We start from the raw sequence: 24,669 nt of genomic DNA on the forward strand, positions 1-24,669 counted from the left end.
TGGAGCATCAGCATGTGTGGGTTCGATTATAGGTTCAAAATGGCCAGAAACAAGGACTTCCTTCGGAAACTCGCCAGTCTATTCTTATTCTGAGAAATGAAGGCTATTCCATAAGAGAAATTACCAAACTGAAGATCTCGTACAACGCTGTGTACTACTCCCTTCACAGAATAGCGCAAACTGGCACTAACCAGAATAGAAAGAGGAGTGGGAGGCCCTGATACACAACTGAGCAAGAGAACAATTAGTGTCTAGTTTGAGAGACCGTGAACTGGGCCCCAGGTCTTTGTATGGTGGATAGACTTTCAATGGAAAAACAGCCTTTCATAATAATAGTATTTCCTGGTTGGATTTTCCTCGGGTTTTCGCCTGCCATATCAGTTCTGTTATACTCATAGACATTAGTGTAACAGTTCTGGAAACTTTAGAGTGTTTTCTATCCAAATCTACTAATTCTATGCATATCCTATCTTCTGGGCCTGAGTAGAAGGCAGTTTAATTTGGGCATGCTTTTCATCCAAAATTCAAAATGCTGCTCCCTACCCTAGAGAAGTTAACTGAAAAAGTTTATTCCAGTCCATGGTGAGTAATTGCTAAATAAACACAATAAGTTACACAAAATGAAAAAAAAAACTAACAAAATAGCACAATTGGTTGGGAAAATGTAAAACAATCACATAAACCAATGATATTACAGCAATACATAATAACTTTAACATTGAAAATCACTTACATTACAGATATGAAAATAAAAATGTACTTCTGAATGGAACCAGTTGCTCATCCACTGTTTATTCTGGCCCAGGGCTGTAGAGGTATGGCAGACGCTCCATCCTCTTCTCTCAGATCTCTCTTATGGCCAACAGTTTGTCTCTCACACTTCTTGCAGGTCTTGACTCGCGGTTATCAAATCGTAGCATTCTTGAGAAAAGTGTGAAAGACTTTCAGTAGCATAGTGGCACGGAAAATCACCATTCATCTCTCTGCATCCCAGAGACTACTTGTAGCCTCACCTCGGGACCTATAAACACCCTGTAAGATTAGTAACTCTATGTAGGCACACAGGTCAATCTCATCCATCCTTTTCCAGTTAATGGAAACCCTCCAAATTTGTTCTGTCCAGATGTTTTCAATGGCTGGTGTGATGAACATGTAGAATGTTGAGGCCATGTCCTGGGCATGGGCAACTGCATGTCTTGTGTGCCCTGGGGTCGTCGTTATGACATTTTGTGCTGCCATCCTGCCCTGGTTGTCATATGGTGACAAGGACCATGTTATTTTGCTGTTCTTTGACAAAAATGTCTCTCTTTCAGCTTGGATTTCATCATCTGAAGATGATGCATCGTTCTATGGGTTGTAATTCTTCCCCATCTACTTCTTCAGATACCTCCTCTTCTAAATCATTGTTCTCTTGTTCCTCCTGGACATCTGAAAAAATCAGATCTATGACCTGTTGGGCACTGAAACGTGCGCTCATGGCTTCAGCAAAGAGAGGACTGGGGGGACTGTCATCTGCAGCATCTGTATAGCCTCTGACTGCATTCCCCTTTTAGGACATTTTTATTTAGTCTGAAATTGTTTTTATTTTGTCTGTGAACTTGAGTCATGTATGTGGTTAGTTTTTTTTTGTTCAATCATTAGCACCCTGTGTGTGTGTGTGTGTGTGTGTGTGTGTGTGCGTGTGTGCGTGCGTGCGTGCGTGCGTGCGTGCGTGCGTGCGTGCGCGTGCGTGCGTGCGTGTGTGTGTGTGTAAATTATTTTATAACTGCTGGGACAAAAATGACCCTAAAACAATCTTTGTACCCTGGTGGTGTACAGCTTTTATGGAAATATGAACAAAGGTGATGTTTCACTTTTTCTAATGTTGGGGTCACTCGAGGAAAAGTTATCTATTTTTAAGTTAAACATAGCGGTGGGTCATTTTTTACCCTTAAGACCACACATAGGTTAAAGTGGCCACTGATTTCAACTCTATGTATATAGGGTAGCAGCTTCTAATGTGCTAGTGATGGCTATTTAACATTCTGATGGCCTTGAGATAGAAGCAATGTTTCTCAGTCTCTTGGTCCCAGATTTGATGCACCTGTACTGACCTCGCCTTCTGGATGATAGTGGGGTGAACAGGCAGTGGCTCGGGTGGTTGTTGTTCTTGATGATCTTTTTGTCCTTCCTGTGACATCGGGTGTTGTAGGTGTCCTGGAGGGCAGGCAGTTTGAACCCGGTGATGCATTGGGCAGACCACACCATCCTCTGGAGAGCCCTGTGGTAGTGGGCGGTGCAGTTGCCCCATAGCCCGACAGGATGCTCTCAATTGTACATCTGTAAAAGTGTATGAGGGTTTTAGGTGACAAGACACATTTCTTCAGCCTCCTGAGGTTGAAGAGGCACTGTTGCACCTTCTTCACCACACTGTCTGTGTGGGTGGACCAATTCATTTTGTCAGTGATGTGTACGCCGAGTAACTTGAAGCTTTCCACTTTCTCCATTGCAGTCCCATCGATATGGATAGAGGGGTGCTTCCTCTGCTGTTTCCTGAAGTTCATGATCAGCTACTTTGTTTTGCTGACATTAGGTGAGAGGTTATTTTCCTGGCACCACACTCCCAGGACCCTCACCTCCTCCCTGGAGGCTCTCTCGTCATTGTTGGTAATCAGGCCTACTACTGTTGTGTGAACAAGCCAGCCAAATGTCAAGTAAATAATAGATACAAATATAACACGCTGTCTAAAAGGATTATCCAGATCCTTGCAGTGAAGTGTTTGAATTTCCCCCTTGTCTCTGGATTTGAACAGGGAGGCTTTGTCAATTAGTGAAAGTTCCATTTAAATGTTGTCTCTGGTCACCACGACACTTTCAATCAGTGTACTTTGATATTTTTTTGTCATATATTATGCTGGTGTATTTCTCTCCATGGTTTTGTACATTTTGAGGTCATTTACAGAGGAAAGAGAGTGCAGGTGATGCTTTTAGCATGTTGCAGCCACAGATTTCCAATTGGAATATTTTTTTTTACAACAGACACAGTTTAGGGAGCCTGTCCAAATGACTCACATCACACACACACACACACACACACACACACACACACACACACACACACACACACACACACACACACACACACACACACACACACACACACACACACACACACACACACACACACACACACACACACACACACACACACAGAGACACAGACTTAAAAGAGACACACATATACACACACTTTCTCTCTCTGTCACACATCAAACACACACACACACACATACATACACTGCATGCGTTTGAAAGCTAGGATAAAGATAAAGATTAGTCTCAGTTAAAGAGGATAAGACTTAACAGAAGCCCAGGCGGAGATGTACACAACAGAAAGCCGAGTCACACCACTGTCAGCCGGAGATTTACTGTTAAAATACTGTGTTATGGCCTCCCGGGTGGCGCAGTGGTCTAGGGCACTGCATCGCAGTGCTAGCTGTGCCACCAGAGACTCTGGCCTAGCAACGTCCTGGTTAGGGAGGGTTTGGCCGGTAGGGATATCCTTGTCTCATCACGCACTAGCGACTCCTGTGGCGGGCCGGGCGCAGTGCACGCTAACCAGGTCGCCAGGTGCACGGTGTTTCCTCCGACAAATTGATGCGGCTGGCTTCCCGGGTTGGATGCGCGCTGTGTTAAGAAGCAGTGCGGCTTGGTTGGGTTGTGTTGTGTTTCAGAGGACGCATGGCTTTCGACCTTCGTCTCTCCCGAGCCCGTACGGGAGTTGTAGCGATGAGACAAGATAGTAACAACTAACAATTGGATACCACGAAATTGGGGAGAAAAGGGGTTATTTCTTTTTCCCAAGCACCTGTGAAATCAATATGTCAATGTGCCAGTGCTTTTCATATTTAAACAAAAAATAATCTGAAAATAATATCTCGATGTGTGAGTGTTTTTCATATTGTGAAGTAGGTAGTCTGAAACAATATCTATGTCATTACAATTATATACTGATATATTATATACTATACTCATCCACTACTGAGTCTGAATCATCCAAATCTGAATCATCCTCTGCGTTTGTATCAGCTTCTGTGGAACATGTCCAGGTGCTGGCTCCGTTTGTGGCCATCAAGAACAAGGCAGTAAACCTAACAGCAGTGGTGTGGCCCGTCCACTCAAGGACCCTCACATGCTTCTGGTGGCTGGGGAACAGCAGTGAAGTAAATTGGAGATTTGTCCTGGTGCAGACACAGATCCTCTTTTGATGTTGTGTATAGTATACAGTATACTGTATGTGGATTACCAACTGTACAACATTAGCAAAGGTAAACTGACACTATTCAACAGGGGTCTTACCCTATAATGCCATATACTGTACATGTACTGCAGTTGTGGCTGGTGTCACTGTAACTAAATCAGAGGACAGGCTTCTTGTAATGGCTGAAACAGAAACCAATGGAACAGCACCGAACACATCAAAGACCTGGTTTTCATTTCAGTTCCATTCCATTTCAGCCATTATTATGAGCTGTCCTCCCTTCAGTAGCCTCCACTGATGTATATATGGGTTATACATGATGTCAATGGTATTAAATACATTGACCTCTTCTATTAATGAAGATGACTATGATAGAGGTATTGTATTTTTGTATTTTGTTCAGACATCTTATTTGTATGTCAGGTTCTAAGTCTTAGGTTCAGGTTCTAGGTCTTATGGGGAGGATGTTTTTTGTAGGGTTTTACTCAAGTCATAATTTCGACACCTCTGTAACTACTCAAGTCAGAAGTTATAACTACTCTTAGTGAGACGTTCAAGGAAAAGTTGTTACCATCTGAAATGGATTTCTTTCATGTTCTGGGGTTTTAGCTGAAGGTTTTAGGTGAAGGTATTATGACCGGATCAATGTGTGATCATCAATTTTGTCCATGTTCCCTCTTCCTCCAGCCGGTGATCAGCTTAGACGGGAACATCTTGTATACCTTCACCAGCGAGGGAATGAACACTGTTACGGTCCAAGTGTCTTTAGCCAACACCATACTGCAAGACACCAAGATGATAGCAGTCCAAGGTAAGGATCAGTACTACCTCTCTCTCTCTCTCTCTCTCTCTCTCTCTCTCTCTCTCTCTCTCTCTCTCTCTCTCTCTCTCTCTCTCTCTCTCTCTCTCTCTCAGATCTCCCTAATCAAATGATTCTACCTGATGTAATGCTAATTAACACATATAGCAGCCATCTCACTTGGTATGCAACGTTTGAGGGTACTTTACATTTGAGTATGTCAGGATATATGAGAAGAGGACATTTCCCCAATTATCTAAGAAAGCACTTGTGTGATCAATCATCTCCACTCGTCAAACCATGAGCATGCGCACACGCACACACACACACTCACCAACATCTCTGTCAGCTTTCCCACCCATCAGAAGGCAATTAGAGGAAGGAATCAACCAGAACATAGATCAGGAGTTTAATTAACCCTTTCATGCGTGAGTTCCAAACATCTCTTAACAGTCGCCCAAGCGTGATGTTAGAACGTTCTTTCTATTCCAGAATGTGATTGTAACAGTACATTTAATCCGCCCTGCCCTCAAACCATTTTTATTTATAGGCTGTTTTTAAATGTGTCCATTTCAAATTATTTTCTAGATAGTTTTTTATTTTCTAAGAACAGTTTGAATTGAGGTGTGTTCCACCTCATTCATTCACATAAAAGTAGTCATTTTTACTTTTGTGGACCAATTAATTTTTTTGACATTTCTGACCCGGACAAAATTCCCCAAACACTTGACAATTGTTAGTGCAGTTTAAGTCTGCAGACATTGGCTCATCTCCCGTCCTGCACACACGTGTTCACATGTTCCGGCTGTTGCCTGCATCAGAGTCATAGTTGTTTTTGTTACCAATAATAACTTTGGCGATGTGTGCGTTTCTATCAAAGTAAGTGCCTTATTACGTCATAATAGTTTATGCATGTCTGTTATGTCATTTCTACTGTAGCATAATATTTTTGTGTATATTCCTTATAACCGCAGACACACGAAGTAACGTTACTCATTTCATAACCTTTATGGCGTTATACTCAATGCTTAGGTAGCTAGCTACATTCTTCTATTAGCTCTGAAAAACAATGCTAATTGCGTCAGAGAAGTATTAGCATGTGTTGTATTTTGAAGCTACCCTGGCCTTATTACTCCCAAGTTGCGCAGCTGTAAGGAGCAGCGCCTCTCCTATGTTCAAATCCAGACTGCTATCAAAGTAAGTGCCTTATTACATTATAATAGTTTCTGTATGTCGTGTTATACCACTTCTACTGTAGCTCACTGGGGGGAGTTCTTTACTATCCCCATGAGAAGGACTGTCACCGGGAAGGTATACATTTCACTAATTGTGGTTGTCCCCCCACTCCTGGCTCTCTCTTCTCCTGTAGCTCCAAGGCATTGGCGATTGGTCTCTGCCATGTCTTCCACCAGCTCCTCTGTCATAAAAGAATTGAAGCACTCTACCTCAGATGGAAATGGCAAGGGCCGTTGCACTCCAGACTGGGAGTCATCAAAGCAAACAGCAGGGCCAGGAGGGGTGAAACGGCTGGCAGCCTTCCAGCTACCACAGATCTCCTGTACTTCATCCATTGTCAGTCTGTCTCCATCACCACCAGCATCTTCGAAGGGAACTGGGACTTTGTCAGTGGTCAAGGAGTCCTCAGATTCGGGGTTCTCGTGGGCTGGGGGGCAGCTCACAACTGTCAAAATCTGATTCCTGACTTTCAGACTCATTGTCAGAATTTTTTTAAATCTCCAGAATTTCCGCATTTGTGAGTTGTCACCTTTTGAAAGACATTACAAATGCTATAACTTAGCTCACTAGCTACATACATAAACAACAACACTGAATGGCTCAGTGTGGGAGTGAGAGGTTACGTGATTGACTGCCTGCACGCTCCATTTGTATCAATAAATCACTACCAGAAAATGTTTTGTGTGGTAATTATTGATATATTTACTGTATTATTCTCATGTTTTTCAATTACCGGTGATAAATCATGCATTCTGATTCTTGCATAGATTGTAATGGGCACATAGTGTGTGTGTGTAAAATACTTTTTTGAAGGTTGTACTGATTATGATGTGCTAAGCTAATTACAGCTATGTGTGTGGAGCCAGGTTTGTTGACATACAATGCATTCTGGGTTTCACGTAATCGTCTGTCAGACCAAAGATGCTATAACAAAATGAGGTGAGTAAGGGTTCACTCATTTTTGAGAACTTCAAGAAGTGAATGCTGGGATTCGAACGATGGTAGACGACACACCCCTTCAACATGCATACTATAAACAGACCAAACTCATCTTCACTTCTCTTATCTCTGCTTTCCGTGAGGGAAAAAAGCATGGCTGCGCACTGAAACTAATCATCGTCTGATTACATTCTTCTTCTAGAAAGTGTTTTACTCAATTATTTTGATCAATGGTGAGCTCACCTGTGATGTGATTAATTATTAGTAATTGCTATTAGCTAATTCATATTGTAGTTTATGTCAGCCGAGAGTTCGAAAATTGGACCACTTGTGTTGCCTCAATCTTTCCTCAGTTAGTCAATCTGTGTGTTATTCTTCCACTTTGTGTGGAGATTTATCCCTATAGCGTGCGACTTGTGGTCTCTCTTGGTCTTCACCAACTCCAACGTGGATTTGACATGAGAGGCGACTCGGGCGAGCTAGGCTGAGAGTCATTGGAGGGAGCTCAGTGTGAGGCCAGGGTGAGGCTTTGTGAGCGATAAAGTGCATTTTGTCACCTGGGATCCACATATTACGTTCATGGCAGTATAGCACCAGCTAATTGAATTGTGTTGAACTGAGGGGCTCACTCAGATATAGAAAGCTTGTGCTATTAATTGCTAGCTTCAATAGACTGTTACAGCACCTCTTTTCATACAAAACGTTTTGTTATACAACCTTTTGGGACCTACACACATTATACGGTATCTATTGAGTTTATGAACACTAGTTCATGTGTCATATGCTCCTCCATATACAGTTTAATCCTATCAAACCATCCCTCCTTTCATCTCTCTTACCCTTTCTCTAAAAGGAAATCATATTAAGGCCTATTCATCCATGTACTGCTAGAGTTGATATAGGGTTCAAAACCTTGATATTGTGCCATACAAAGTGTTATTATAATTGTTTTATTCATTTCTTTGTATTTTTCTGCTGTTCGCATTCAGTTCACCTTGAAGTTCAAACATATTCCATGTCAAGGTAAACAACTCCACACAATAAAGCCAAGATGAGAAGGGGCATCAACATCGCAATTAAAGTCAAGGTCCATTAAACTGCAATGTTGCCGTACTGCAGTACAGCTCTATGGCTTTTGCTCCGAGGCTGATTCCAATCCACCGCCTACTAGAGGTTTGAATGGGGAGTTCAGTAATATAGGCTATTTTAAGTTATTTGAGAAGTCATTCCTTCTGTTTTTTCCGGCGTCTTCTTTTCTCCAACCTGCGGAACATGGATAATGGCCGAAGGTTCCCTCTCTGGTTCCAGACAGTGACTTTTGGCAAATTCAGATATTTTAGTATGTTTCGCAGAAGCCCCCCCTAGTTTCACCACCAGCTGTTAATGCACCTCTCAGTGTGGTGCAAGAGGTTAACGTTAACATGTCCTCTTTTTTCCCAAGAGAGTGCACTTCTTCTGCAGTGGGCAAATAGCATCCCTTTCTCGCACCCCCATTCCTTTCCTGGGTGTCACGCCTTGGTCATTGTATTTTGTGTTTTCGTTATATATTTGGTCTGGCCAGGGTGTGACATGGGTTTATATATTGTATTTTCGTATTGGGGTTTGTAGTATTTGGGATTGCGGCTGAGTAGGCTTGGCTGCCTGAGGCGGTTCTCAATCAGAGTCAGGTGATTCTCGTTGTCTCTGATTGGGAACCGTATTTAGGTAGCCAGGGTTTCACTGTGTATTTCGTGGGTGATTGTTCCTGTCTCTGTGTAGTTTCACCAGATAGGCTGTAATTAGGTTTCACGTTCCGTTTGTTGTTTTTGTATTTGTATCGTTATTTCATGTGTCACTTTTTTCATTAATAAAGTCATGAGTAACCACCACGCTGCATTTCGGTCCGACTCTCTTTCTACAAACGAAGAACGACGTTACACTGGGTGACAACTGTACTTTACCTCACAGAATACAATTATAGTCATAGGTGAATCATCATAACCTATTTATAACAACATTGTTGGAAATAATGCACTATGGTAGGGGTTATGAAGATAGAATAACCCAATATCGTCAAGTTCACGACGAATGAAAAACAGAATCCACTTCATGGTGTGTTTACAATTATAATTTGTAATTGACAACTGTTTCATCTTATTTATTTAGCTTTGCATACAGTAAGATTGTGAGGAAGCCACTCCAAAAATGTTTGCTGTTTAAATATTAAAGCGACAAGATTACAGCCCTGCAGAGGTGGTTTTTCAGCCAAATTTGGGCGTGGACAAAATTCTCTCAAACGCTCACTCATCTGACTGTCTCGCTCACCTACTTTCCTCCCTCATCTCAGATCTTATTTGAACTTCAGCCAATGAGTTTGGGGAACATAAAATGCCAGGTTTAGCCAAGAAGGCTTTTTAGACTAATGAGTAATTGCAAAGAGAACAAACATAGTCTGAGTGTTTTGATTTTTACAGGGGCTATTGCATCCTATCCCCTTCCCTCGACCATTCCTTCTATACCTCTTTCCCCTCATTACAAGTCATTCCTTTGCTCTCTATTTGTCCACTACTTTACTACTCAAATAGTGATTTTAAGGCATGATAATTGATGTGCTTCAAGTGTATGTGACTTGCCTACTACGCCACTCCATTGTCCTCCGATAGCCCCTTAGAGAACCTATAAAACATTTGTGGCTTTTAAAATGGACACTTATTGCTGGTTGGAACTCATGCCTCGCTGCTAATCTAAAGTGGATGAAGACCATTATAAAAAAAAACATTTAGTAGTAGCTATTTTGAAGAAAAAATTGTTGTTTGGCAAGACGTACTTTTCCCATCAAGACATAAATACACTTTCGCGATAACATGGAGATTGAGATTGGGTTGAAAAAAGGGTAACATTTTATTTGACACCTAGGATCATAACACATTATGACATTGTCATAACCATGTCATAGTAGGTCATAACAGCAAAAACAACAAACGGTCATTATGTGGTCAGAACATTGTCACGGCACATATAATTAGACCTGTTGTGACATATTACGTTATTTTATGGCCGGTTATGACATCCACATAAGTGTCAAATCCCACAAAACCTACCACACAAAACAAATCATTCCATTACACCGTAGCCAACTTGTAAACAGTATGTTTATGTAATATTACATCTTCTAGTGTCAAGAAGTGTATTTTCTTAGTCCATGTAAAGTCAAACAGGATTGTCATAATGCTTCATGACAGTGTGTTTTTTCCGTGAGTTATTCGTAATACGATGAAAATAAAGTAACTTCAAGAACATCAAAGTATTTAACTTCTGAATTGTATTATTTATTCAAATGTGTTTTTTCCTTTCCCTTGGATGCAGCAGATGAACAGAATGGAGTATGCTACAATGCAGTGACGCCACTAAAGAAAGCAAAAAACGTAAACAACACACCAATTATAGTGTATTATGGCAACAGCAAACACTTTCACACATTCACAAATACGTAACAATCCCGTTTTCTCAACAAAAATACATTCTAAAGCTAGCTCTCAGCTATTCATGTAGCTAGCTACATAAATGTTAGCAACCATCTAGTTACAGTAGTGTTTGTTTAGCTACGGTTAGCTTCCCTACCACTAAATATGGTGGTGCTCAAAACAACTAATGACACCCATGTACTGTTGTTGCATCAACAATGCATCTGATTCACTCTCTATATAATAGTGCTACTTGCACAAATTCATTCTTAAAGAGGCTTGGGTGTTAAATGTATAAAAAACCCATGGACAACTAACAACAACTAGCTAGCTATGGTAGGCTAGCTAATGTTAACAGTTAGCACACTAAGTATACATGTATATAATGTTGTGAACAAACAAACAAACTTTGATTCCAAAATATAGAATTGTTTTGCTGTTGTAAGGGTAATAATATAAGCCATATTCGTCTATCACGTAAGTGACCATATGTCAGTCATAAGTTCCAAAGAGGGTGTTTGTCCTTCTCCTGTATTCATCCCAGTCATCAGCAACAGAGCATTGGGCTAGGCACATGTTTTACATCAATGTGGGCACAATTACAATGGTAGAAAAATGTTATGTAACATACTATTTACAAGTAGAATGGATTTTATTTTTATTTTTTTATTTCTTCTCATTTGCAACTGCGACCTGGCCAAGATAAAGCATAGCAGTGTGAACAGACAACACAGAGTTACACATGGAGTAAACAATTAGCAAGTCAATAACACAGTAGAAAAAAATGGGCAGTCTATATACAATGTGTGCAAAAGGCATGAGGAGGTAGGCGAATAATACAATTTTGCAGATTAACACTGGAGTGATAAATGATCAGATGGGCATGTACAGGTAGAGATATTGGTGTGCAAAAGAGCAGAAAAGTAAATAAATAAAAACAGTATAAAAACAGTATGGGAATGAGGTAGGTGAAAAAGGGTGAGCTATTTACCTATAGACTATGTACAGCTGCAGCGATCGGTTAGCTGCTCGGATAGCTGATGTTTGAAGTTGGTGAGGGAGATAAAAGTCTCAACTTCAGCGATTTTTGCAATTCGTTCCAGTCACAGGCAGCAGAGTACTGGAACGAAAGGCGGCCAAATGAGGTGTTGGCTTTAGGGATGATCAGTGAGATACACCTGCTGGAGCGCGTGCTACGGATGGGTGTTGCCATCGTGACCAGTGAACTGAGATAAGGCGGAGCTTTACCTAGCATGGACTTGTAGATGACCTGGAGCCAGTGGGTCTGGCGACGAATATGTAGTGAGGGCCAGCCGACTAGAGCATACAAGTCGCAGTGGTGGGTGGTATAAGGTGCTTTAGTGACAAAACGGATGGCACTGTGATAGACTGCATCAGTTTGCTGAGTAGAGTGTTGGAAGCCATTTTGTAGATGACATCGCCGAAGTCGAGGATCGGTAGGATAGTCAGTTTTACTAGGGTAAGCTTGGCAGCGTGAGTGAAGGAGGCTTTGTTGCGGAATAGAAAGCCGACTCTGGATTTGATTTTTGATTGGAGATGTTTGATGTGAGTCTGGAAGGAGAGTTTGCAGTCTAGCCAGACACCTAGGTACTTATAGATGTCCACATATTCAAGGTTGGAACCATCCAGGGTGGTGATGCTAGTCGGGCATGCGGGTGCAGGCAGCGATCGGTTGAAAAGCATGCATTTGGTTTTACTCGCGTTTAAGAGCAGTTGGAGGCCACGGAAGGAGTGCTGTATGGCATTGAAGCTCGTTTGGAGGTTTGATAGCACAGTGTCCAATGACGGGCCGAAAGTATATAGAATGGTGTCGTCTGCGTAGAGGTGGATCAGGGAATCGCCCGCAGCAAGAGCAACATCATTGATATATACAGAGAAAAGAGTCGGCCCGAGAATTGAACCCTGTGGCACCCCCATAGAGACTGCCAGAGGACCGGACAGCATGCCCTCTGATTTGACACACTGAACTCTGTCTGCAAAGTAATTGGTGAACCAGGCAAGGCAGTCATCCGAAAAACCGAGGCTGTTGAGTCTGCCGATAAGAATTTGGTGATTGACAGAGTCGAAAGCCTTGGCGAGGTCGATGAAAGACGGCTGCACAGTACTGTCTTTTATCGATGGCGGTTATGATATCATTTAGTACCTTGAGTGTGGCTGAGGTGCACCCGTGACCGGCTCGGAAACCAGATTGCACAGCGGAGAAGGTACGGTGGGATTCGAGATGGTCAGTGACCTGTTTGTTGACTTGGCTTTCGAAGACCTTAGATAGGCAGGGCAGGATGGATATAGGTCTATAGCAGTTTGGGTCCAGGGTGTCTCCCCTTTGAAGAGGGGGATGACTGCGGCAGCTTTCCAATCCTTGGGGATCTCAGACGATATGAAAGAGAGGTTGAACAGGCTGGTAATAGGGGTTGCGACAATGGCGGCAGATAGTTTCAGAAATAGCGGGTCCAGATTGTCAAGCCCAGCTGATTTGTACGGGTCCAGGTTTTGCAGCTCTTTCAGAACATCTGCTATCTGGATTTGGGTAAAGGAGAACCTGGAGAGGCTTGGGTGAGGAACTACGGGGCGGAGCTGTTGGCCGAGGTTGGAGTAGCCAGGCGGAAGGCATGGCCAGCCGTTGAGAAGTGCTTATTGAAGTTTTCGATAATCATGGATTTATCGGTGGAGACCGTGTTTCCTAGCCTCAGTGCAGTGGGCAGCTGGGAGGAGGTGCTCTTGTTCTCCATGGACTTCACAGTGTCCCAGAACTTTTGGAGTTGGAGCTACAGGATGCAAACTTTGCCTGAAGAAGCTGGCCTTAGCTTTCCTGACTGACTGCGTGTATTGGTTCCTGACTTCCCTGAACAGTTGCATATCACGGGGCTATTCGATGCTATTGCAGTCCGCCACAGGATGTTTTTGTGCTGGTCGAGGGCAGTCAGGTCTGGAGTGAACCAAGGGCTGTATCTGTTCTTGGTTCTGCATTTTTTGAACGGAGCATGCTTATCCAAAATGGTGAGGAAGTTACTTTTAAAGAATGACCAGGCATCCTCAACTGACGGGATGAGGTCAATGTCCTTCCAGGATACACGGGCCAGGTCGATTAGAAAGGCCTGCTCACAGAAGTGTTTTAGGGAGCGTTTGACAGTGATGAGGGGTGGTCGTTTGACTGCGGCTCCGTGGCGGATACAGGCGATGAGGCAGTGATCGCTGAGATCCTGGTTGAAGACAGCGGAGGTATATTTGGAGGGCCAGTTGGTCAGGATGACGTCTATGAGGGTGCCCTTGTTTACAGAGTTAGGGTTGTACCTGGTGGGTTCCTTGATGATTTGCGTGAGATTGAGGGCATCTAGCTTAGATTGTAGGACTGCCGGGGTGTTAAGCATATCCCAGTTTAGGTCACCTAACAGGACAAACTCTGAAGCTAGATGGGGGCGATCAATTCACAAATGGTGTCCAGGGCACAGCTGGGAGCTGACGGGGGTCGGTAGCAGGCGGCAACAGTGAGAGACTTGTTTCTGGAGAGAGTAATTTTCAAAATTAGATTGGTTTGCCTTGTGTGATAGTTGACTCACCTACATAGATGTCATAACCAGACATAACATATTTTAATATACAGTACCAGTCAAAAGTTTGGACACACCTACTCATTTAAGGGTTTTCTATATATTTTTGTACTATTTTTTACATTGTAGAATAATAGTGAAGACATCAAAACTATGAAAAAACATATATGGAAACACGTAGTCACCAAAAAAGTGTTAAACAAATCAAAATATATTTGACATATTAGATCCTTCAAAGTAGCCACCCTTTGCCTTGATGACAGCTTGCAGTAGAGGTCGACCAATTAATCGGATTAATTAGGGCCGATTTCAAGTTTTCATTACAATCAGTAATCATCATTTTTGGACACCGGTTATAGCCGATTACATTGCACTCCACGAGGAGACTGCGTGGCAGGCTAACTACCTGTTATGCGAGTGCAGCAAGGAGCCAAGGTAAGGTGCTAGCTAGCATTAAACTTATCTTATAAAAAACAATGAATCTTAATATAATCAGTAGTTAACTACACATGGCTGATGATATTACTAGTTTATCTAGCTTGTCCTGCGTTGCATATAATCGATGTGGTGCCTGTTAATTTATCTTTGAATCACAGCCTACTTCGTCAAACGGGGGATGATTTAACAAAATCGCATTTGCGAAAAAAGCACAATCGTTGCACGAATGTACCTAACCATAAGCATCCATGCCTTCCTTAAAATCATAACACAGAAGTATATTTTTTTAAACCTGCATATTTAGTTAAAAGAAATGTATGTTAGCAAGCAATATTAACTAGGTGTAACGCCCTGACCATAGAGAGCCCTTGGTTCTCTATGGTGTAGTAGGTCAGGGCGTGACTAGGGGGTGATCTAGTATATCTATTTCTATGTTGGTGCTAATGTGGTTCCCAATTAGAGGCAGCAATATTTAGACAATATGTAGGCCACCCGTTAGATAAAATATGGAACGGTTCCGTATTTCACTGAAAGAATAAATATTTAGTTTTCAAAATGATAGTCTCCAGATTTGACCATATTAATGACCTAAGGCTCGTATTTCTGTGTGTTATTATATTATAATTAAGTCTATGATTTGATAGAGCAGTCTGACTGAGCGGTGGTAGGCAGCAGCAGGCTCGTAAGCATTCATTCAAACAGCACTTTCCTGTGTTCGCCAGCAGCTCTTCCAAATGCTTCAAGCGTTGAGCTGTTTATGACTTCAAGCCTATCAACTCCTGAGATTAGGCTGGCAATACTAAAGTATCTATTAGAACACCCAATAGTCAAAAGTATATGAAATACAAAAGGTATAGATATAAATAGTTCTATAACAACTATATTGAATATTGAAGACTTGTGTTAAAAGGAACCACCAGCTTTCATATGTTCTCATGTTCTCATGTTCTGAACAAGGAACTTAAACGTTAGCTTTTTTACATGGCAAATATTGCACTTTTACTTAACTCCTCCAACACTTTGTTTTTGTATTATTTAAACCAAATTGAGCATGTTTCATTATTTATTTGAGACTGAATTGATTTTATTGATGTATTATATTAAATTAAATAAAGGTGTTCATTGTTCATTCAGTATTGTTTTAATTATCATTATTCCAAATATATATATATAAAAATCGGCCAATTAATTGGTATCGGCTTTTTTTGGCCCTCCAATAATTGGTATCGGTATCGGCATTGAAAAATCATAATCGGTCTACCTTTAGTTTGCGGTCTAGACATGGAAACAGGAGACAGGGCTGTGAGACATAGGTTTGACTCTGGACACATGAAAGGTGGGATGTATATGAAGGGTATGGGGCAACAGAAGATAAACAACAGAGGGGCTAATAATCTTGGAGATGGGAAATGGGCCGTTGAACCGGGGGGAGAGTGTGCAAGATTCCATCTGGTGGGCATAGCCATACCTTCTGCCCGAGATGATGGCAATCCGCCTATCATTAATACCTGGATGTGGTTTTGAGGAGGTCCAACTGGGCTCTCCTCCAGGTGCGACGACAGCGGCGGACAAACATCTGGGCAGAAGGTACACCAACCTTTTCCTCCTGCTCAGGGAAGAGCGGGGGCTGATAGCCCAGGGAACAGTCAATCGGAGATAGGCCCGTGGCAGAGCAGGGAATGGTGCTGTGTGCGTACTCGACCCACACCAGCTGCTGGCTCCAGGAGATGGGTTTGGTGGAGACCAGGTATGGCAGGCAGAGTAGTCTCAAGATCCTGGTGTCACGCCTTGGTCATTGTATTTTATGTTTTCGTTATATATTTGGTCAGGCCAGGGTGTGACATGGGTTTATGTTATTGTATTTTCGTATTGGGGTTTGTTGTATTTGGGATCGCGGCTGATTAGGGGTGTTGTATAGGCTTGGCTGCCTGAGGCGGTTCTCAATCAGAGTCAGGTGATTCTCGTTGTCTCTGATTGGGAACCGTATTTAGGTAGCCTGGTTTCGCTTTGTATTTCGTGGGTGATTGTTCCTGTCTCTGTGTAGTTTCACCAGATAGGCTGTAATAGGTTTCACGTTCCGTTTGTTGTTTTTGTATATGTATTAGTTATTTCATGTATCACAATCTTTGTTCATTGACCTGTTACTCCTACCCCTACTTTTGGAACATTCTGTTAAAAATCGCTCAACATTTCAGTGCCCTGCTGCTCATGCCAGGAATATAGTATATGCATATGATTAGTATGTGTGGATAGAAAACACTCAGACGTTTATAAAACTGGTTAAATCACGGCTGTGACTATAACAGAACGTGCGTTTCTTCGAAAAGCGCAGGAAAACCTGATCACTGAAAATGGAAATATATATCCATCCGCCACTTCAACCCATTGATAAAGGCGAACCACAATAAATGGGGCTGAGGTTACAATACCTACAGCTTCCACACGATGTCAACAGTCTTGTCATTTGCCTAGGCTTTGATTCTTGGTCAAACGAAGAAGAGACAAGCCATTTGTTCAGGTTTCCGACCGGATATTTTGGTTGAGATTTACCCGGACATTATTTCCAGACGGACAGCTAAAGAATATACATCGCCTCGTGATCAATTTGATTGCTTATTAACGTGTACTAATACCTAAAGTTGCATTACAAAAGTATTTCGAAGTGTTTTGTGAAAGTTTATCGTCAACTTTTTTAATTAAAAAAATGACGTTACGTTATAAGACGCTATTTTTTCCGTTTATCACACAGTCTTCATAGATCGATATCTAGGCTATATATGTACCGATTTAATCGAAAAAAGACCCAATAATGATTATGGGACATCTAGGAGTGCCAACAAAGAAGATGGTCAAAGGTAATGAATGTTTTATATTTTATTTGTGCGGTTTGTGTAGCGACGACTATGCTAATTATTTTGTTTACGTCCCCTGCGGGTCTTTTGGGGTGTTACATGCTATCAGATAATAGCTTCTCATGCATTCGCCAAAAGCATTTTAAAAATCTGACTTGTTGCCTGGATTCACAACGAGTGTAGCTTTAATTCAATACCCTGCATGTGTATTTTAATGAACATTTGAGTTTTAACTAGTACTATTAGCATTTAGCGTAGCGCATTTGCATTTCCAGATGTCTAGATGGGACGCCTGCGTGTCAGGTAGGAGCAAGAGGTTAAAGACATGAGTAACCACTACGCTGCATTTCGGTCCGACTCTCTTTCCACAAACGAAGAACGCCGTTACACCTGGTTGGCTCGCTCCAACTGGCCATTGGACTAGGGGTGGAACCCAGAGCACAAGCTGGCCGACGACCCAATGAGGGCGTAGAACGCCTTCCAGAACCGGGATGAGAATGGAGGCCCCTGGTCGGAGACCATGTCTACGTGCTGCACCATGAGCTGGGTAGTTTGGGAGAGGAATGAAGTGAGCGGCCTTGGAAATCCGGTCAACCACAGTCAGGATGGCAGTGTTGCCCTCAGATGGGGGAGACCCGGGAGAACCGTGATGAAATCCAGGGATATGTGGGACCAGGGTCGGTGAGGGACAGGCAGTGGTTGCAGAAGACCAGCCAGAGCTTGCCGTGGAGTCTTATTCTGAGCACAGCTCAGTTGAGTGCCGTCACCGGGCACGAGGTGGGAAGGATGGTCTCGGGCTCTGGGGTGGTACCCGTGGAGCTATAGCAGCGGGACAGTGCATCCGACTTGACATTCTTGGATCCCGGCCGATACAAGAGGGAGAAGTTGAACTGTGTGAACTGCAGGGCCTTTTTGGCTTGCCTGGAGTTGAGGTGCTTGGCAGTGCGGAGATAATACAGGTTCTTGTGGTCGGTCCACAAGATGAATGGGTGTTCTGCCCCCTACGGCCAGTGACTCCATTCCTCCAACACCCTCTTCACCATTCCTCCAACATCATCATCAACACCATCTACACAAAGGGGGCGATAGAAGTTGACGAACCCCAGGAAGCATTGCAGTTGCACCCTGGATGCAGGCTGGGGCTAATCCACCACCGCTCTCACCTTCCCGGGATGCATTTGCACACTTCTAGTGGCAATGACAAAACCCAGAAAAGGGATTGTGGAATGATGGAACTCGCACTTCTCTGCTTAAACAAATAGCTGGTTCTCCAGGAGGCGTTGGAGAAGCTGTCGGATGTAGAGCACATGTTCTTGGGTGGAACGGGAACAGATGAGGATTTACTCTAGGTAGACAAATATAAAACCACTGCTTTTAATCAGGGCAAGGTGTCTGGTAACATGACCGAATACAAACAGTGCAGCTATTCCCTCCGCATGGCTATTAAACAAGCTAAGCGTCAGTACAGAGACAAAGTAGAATCTCAATTCAACGGCTCAGACACAAGAGGCATGTGGCAGGGTCTACAGTCAATCACGGACTACAAGAAGAAACCCAGCCCAGTCACGGACCAGGATGTCTTGCTCCCAGGCAGACTAAATAACTTTTTTGCCCGCTTTGAGGACAATACAGTGCCACTGACACGGCCTGCAACGAAAACATGCGGTCTCTCCTTCACTGCAGCCGAGGTGAGTAAGACATTTAAACGTGTTAACCCTCGCAAGGCTGCAGGCCCAGACGGCATCCCCAGCCGCGCCCTCAGAGCATGCACAGACCAGCTGGCCGGTGTGTTTACGGACATATTCAATCAATCCCTACACCAGTCTGCTGTTCCCACATGCTTCAAGAGGGCCACCATTGTTCCTGTTCCCAAGAAAGCTAAGGTAACTGAGCTAAACGACTACCGCCCGTAGCACTCACTTCCGTCATCATGAAGTGCTTTGAGAGACTAGTCAAGGACCATATCACCTCCACCCTACCTGACACCCTAGACCCACTCCAATTTGCTTACCGCCCAAATAGGTCCACAGACGATGCAATCTCAACCACACTGCACACTGCCCTAACCCATCTGGACAAGAGGAATACCTACCCTGGGTCTCGACCCCGCCCTGTGCAACTGGGTACTGGACTTCCTGATGGGCCGCCCCCAGGTGGTGAGGGTAGGCAACAACATCTCCTCCCCGCTGATCCTCAACACTGGGGCCCCACAAGGGTGCGTTCTGAGCCCTCTCCTGTACTCCCTGTTCACCCACGACTGCGTGGCCACGCACGCCTCCAACTCAATCATCAACTTTGGGGACGACACAACAGTGGTAGGCTTGATTACCAACAACGACGAGACGGCCTACAGGGAGGAGGTGAGGGCCCTCGGAGTGTGGTGTCAGGAAAATAACCTCACACTCAACGTCAACAAAACTAAGGAGATGATTGTGGACTTCAGGAAACAGCAGAGGGGAACACCCCTATCCACATCGATGGAACAGTAGTGGAGAGGGTAGCAAGTTTTAAGTTCCTCGGCATACACATCACAGACAAACTGAATTGGTCCACTCACACTGACAGCGTCATGAAGAAGGCGCAGCAGCGCCTCTTCAACCTCAGGAGGCTGAAGAAATTTGGCTTGTCACCAAAAGCACTCACAAACTTCTACAGATGCACAATCGAGAGCATCCTGGCGGGCTGTATCACCGCCTGGTACGGCAACTGCTCCGCCCTCAACCGTAAGGCTCTCCAGAGGGTAGTGAGGTCTGCACAACGCATCACCGGGGGCAAACTACCTGCCCTCCAGGACACCTACACCACCCGATGTTACAGGAAGGCCATAAAGATCATCAAGGACATCAACCACCCGAGCCACTGCCTGTTCACCCCGCTATCATCCAGAAGGCGAGGTCAGTATAGGTGCATCAAAGCTGGGACCGAGAGACTGAAAAACAGCTTCTATCTCAAGGCCATCAGACTGTTAAACAGCCACCACTAACATTGAGTGGCTGCTGCCAACACACTGTCATTGACACTGACCCAACTCCAGCCACTTTAATAATGGGAATTGATGGGAAATGATGTAAATATATCACTAGCCACTTTAAACAATGCTACCTTATATAATGTTACTTACCCTACATTATTCATCTCATATGCATACGTATATACTGTACTCTATATCATAGACTGCATCCTTATGTAATACATGTATCACTAGCCACTTTAACTATGCCACTTTGTTTACTTTGGCTACATACTCATCTCATATGTATATACTGTACTCGATACCATCTACTGTATGCTGCCCTGTACCATCACTCATTCATATATCCTTATGTACATATTCTTTATCCCCTTATTGTTAGTTAGATTACTTGTTGGTTATCACTGCATTGTCGGAACTAGAAGCACAAGCATTTCGCTACACTCGCATTAACATCTGCTAACCATGTGTATGTGACAAATAAAATTTTATTTGACTTGATTTACAGACCGGAGAACATCATTGACCAGAGCCTGGAACACAGAAAGGGCGTCAGTAAGGTGAAATGGCGTGACCAGATACTCGAGGTGACCTCTGGCCATGTTGAAGGTGGTCTTCCACTTATCCCCTTCCCGTATCTGCACCAGGTGGTAGACGTTCTGGTAAATTCAGCTTGGGAAAAATGGTGGCCTCCTGGAGCGGCTCGAAGGCCAAGGAGGTGAGTGGTAGCGGGTAGCGGTTCTTTACCGTTATGTCATTGAGACCCTGGTAGTCGATGCACGGATGCAGGGTCTTGTCCTTCTTCTCCACAAAGAAGACCCTTGAGCCGAGAAGAAGGACGGATGAATCCTGCAGCAAGGGAGTCCATGATGTAGGTCTCCATGGCCTTGGTCTCTGGTCCCGGCAGAGAGTACAGTCATCTCTGGGGCGGAGTCGTGCTAGGGAGAAGGTCAATCCCGCAGTCATAAGGTCAGTGCAGTGGGAGCGAAGTGGCCCGTGTCTTGCTGAACACCTCCCAGACGAATGGCCCCCAGGAAGACATCATGGGCAGGTTGTACTGACTTCAGGTAATGGGTGTGGCAGGATGTACTCCAGCCCATGATTGCACCAGTAGACCAGTTTATGAGGTGATTGTGTCACTGGAGTCAGGAGAATCCCAATACAACGCGAATCTGAGGGGACTTGATGAGCAGGAACTGAATAGCCTCGCTGTGGTTCCCTGACACACGTAGGTTGATGGGAGTGGTGTTGTCAATGACCCTAGTCATTGGCGACTCAATTACCCGCAGTATTAGACTTAAAACGAACCATCCATCGATCATACACTGTTCACCAGGGGGCAGGGCTACCGACGTTAACGCTAATCTGAAGATGGTGCTGGCTAAAGCTAAAACTGGCGAGAGTAGAGAGTATAGAGATATTGTTATTCACATCGGCACCAACGATGTTAGGATGAAACAGTCAGAGGTCACCAACATAGCTTCAGCGTGTAAATCAGCTAGAAAGATGTGTTGGCATCGAGTAATTGTCTCTGGCCCCCTACCAGTTAAGGGGAGTGGTGAGCTCTACAGCAGAGTCTCACAACTCAATCGCTGGTTGAAAACTGTTTTCTGCCCCTCCCAAAAGATAGAATTTGTAGATAATTGGCCCTCTTTCTGGGACTCACTCACAAACAGGACCAAGCCTGGCCTGCTGAGGAGTGACATAGACAGGGCTCTAACTCCTCTAGCTCCACAATGAAATAGGGTGCAGGCCAGGCAGCAGGATGCCTGCCAGCTTAGTGGAGTCTGCCACTAGCACAGTCAGTGTAGTCAGCTCAGCTATCCCCATTGAGACCGTGTCTGTGCCTCGACCTAGGTTGGGCAAAACTAAACATGGCGGTTTTTGCCTTAGCAATCTCACTAGGATAAAGACCTCCTCAATTCCTGCCATTATTGAAAGAGATTCTGATACCTCACATCTCAAAATAGGGTTACTTAATGTTATAGATCCCTTACTTCAAAGGCAGTTACAATCAATAAACTAATCACTGATCATAATCTTCATGTGATTGTCCTGACTGAAACATGGCTTAACCCTGATGAATGTACTGTGTTAAATGAGGCCTCACCTCCTGGTTACACTAGTGACCATATCCCCCGTGCATCCCGCAAAGGTGGAGGTGTTGCTAACATTTACGATAGCAAATTTCAATTTACAAAAAAAAAAAAAAAAAATTGAGCTTCTAGTCATGAAATCTATGCATTCTACTCAATCACTTTTTATAGGTAGTGTTTACAGGCCTCCTGGGCCATGTACAGCGTTCCTCATTGAGTTCCTGAATTCCTATCGGCCCTTGTAGCCATAGCAGATAATATTCACATTTTTGGTGACTTTAATATTCACATGGAAAAGTCCACAGACCCACTCCAAAAGGCTTTCGGAGCCATCACCGACTCAGTGGGTTTTGTCCAATATGTCTCTGGACCTACTCACTGTCACTGTCATACTCTGGACCTAGTTTTGTACCATGGAATAAATGTTGTGGGTCTTAATGTTTTTCCTCATTATCCTGGAGTATCGGACCACAATTTTATTACTTTTGCAATTGCAACAAATAATAATAATAATAAATAATCAGACCCCAACCAAGGAGCATCAAAAGTTGTGCTTTAAATGCTCAGACAACCCAAAGATTCCTTGATGCCCTTACAGACTCCCTCTGCCTACCCAAGGATGTCAGAGGACAGAAATCAGTTAACCACCTAACTGAGGAACTCAATTTAACCTTGCTCATTACCCTAGATGCAGTTCCACCCCTAAAAACTAAAAACATTTGTCATAAGAAACTGTTCCCTGGTATACAGAAAATAGGAGTTTTTCCTAGCCACCATGCTTCTACACCTGCATTTCTTGCTGTTTGGGGTTTTAGGCTGGGTTTCTGTACAGCACTTTGAGATATGAGCTGATGTACAAAGGGCTATATAAATACATTTGATTTGATTTGTTGTGGGTTACACGGCCTACAGAGCACACGTCCAGCGGTCTAACGTCTATGGGAATGGAGAGGGGCTGTTCAGCTTGGGTAGCGTCCAGAACGCTATCCTCGGCCTCAGAGTCAATGGAACCCAGATAGATTTGGACTGGTCTCCCCACAGCAGAATGGCATGAAAAGGGGTGTGAGCAGGGAAAGCAGGAACGTTCTCCATATGGCCCACAGTTCTCCATATGGCCCACAGTGAGCCACGGTGAGCCTGTTTTTTTTTTAAAAGACAAGAAGACACAAAATGACCAAGAGTCCCGCAATACAGACAACTCTTCGTGTCGATTCTGTATTGCCGTTCAGCTGGCGACAGCCCAGCTCTGCCTAGTGGCAAAGGTTTAGGAAGCGGTGACTCGGCCGTCTTCGGCAGCCCTCACGGCAGGTCGGGAACGCCTTGGGTTCTCTCGGTAAACGAGACCATCGGGAGCTTCCGGGATGATTCGGCGGCAAGGTGGGATCCCTGGGCGTGCGAGCGAAATCAAATTTCCTGTCCCTCTGTCGTCTCGTAATCACCCATCGTTACGGATAGTCAAAGCGATGAGGGCAAGCTCGTTCTTGACCTCCTCCGAGATTCCGTGCAGGAACATTTTGAACAGTGAATAATGATTCCAAGCACTCTCCGCTGCCAACATGCGGAAAGCCACCGCATAATCATCTACACTGTGGGAGTCCTGCTGAAGCTAGACTAGCTTCCAAAACCTTCCTCACTTCTCCCACAAACCCTCCAGACTAGCGCATATGGCCGGCTTTTGTTCCCACATTACAGTAGCCCAGATGAGAGCCCTCCCGGACATCAGAGTGATGAAGTAGGCTATCTTGGAGCAGAAGCTCAAATACAAGGGCACACTGAGCTAGGAATGCCTGACAGGTGATCAGCTCTCCATTGAAGCATTCCTGAGGAGGTAAACGGGGCTCCCGAGAAGGTAGAGTGACCGATGAGACAGTGCTGCTAGCAGCTGAGTCGCTGAGTAATGAAAACATTCATTACCTTTGACCATCTTCTTTGTTGGCACTCCTAGATGTCCCATAATCACTATTGGGTCTTTTTTTTCGATTAAATCGGTCCCTATGTAGCCTAGATATCGATCTATGAAGACTGTGTGATAAACGAAAGAAAATAGCGTCTTATAACGTAACGTCATTTTTTTATTATTAAAAAG

General features: G+C 43.9%; 1 protein-coding gene across 4 annotated transcripts in view; it reads left to right on the forward strand.

Annotated features, from left to right (window-relative positions):
- The window catches only part of LOC118364815 (uncharacterized), a 62,895-nt gene that overhangs the window by 32,445 nt on the left and 5,781 nt on the right, over positions 1–24,669 (forward strand). For 3 of the 4 annotated variants that reach the window (XM_035746539.2, XM_035746538.2, XM_035746540.2), the window contains exons 6-7: positions 4,928–5,051; positions 6,409–6,940. In XM_035746539.2, the coding sequence (XP_035602432.1) occupies positions 4,928–5,051; positions 6,409–6,796 (512 nt within the window). In that variant the 3' untranslated portion in view covers positions 6,797–6,940. Of the gene's footprint in view, positions 1–4,927; positions 5,052–6,408; positions 6,941–10,559; positions 10,619–24,669 lie in introns of those variants that run through there. The other variant, XR_008088256.1, reaches the window with a different exon arrangement.

The sequence above is a fragment of the Oncorhynchus keta genome, chromosome 32, assembly GCF_023373465.1.
Source record: "Oncorhynchus keta strain PuntledgeMale-10-30-2019 chromosome 32, Oket_V2, whole genome shotgun sequence".
NCBI lineage: Eukaryota > Metazoa > Chordata > Actinopteri > Salmoniformes > Salmonidae > Oncorhynchus > Oncorhynchus keta.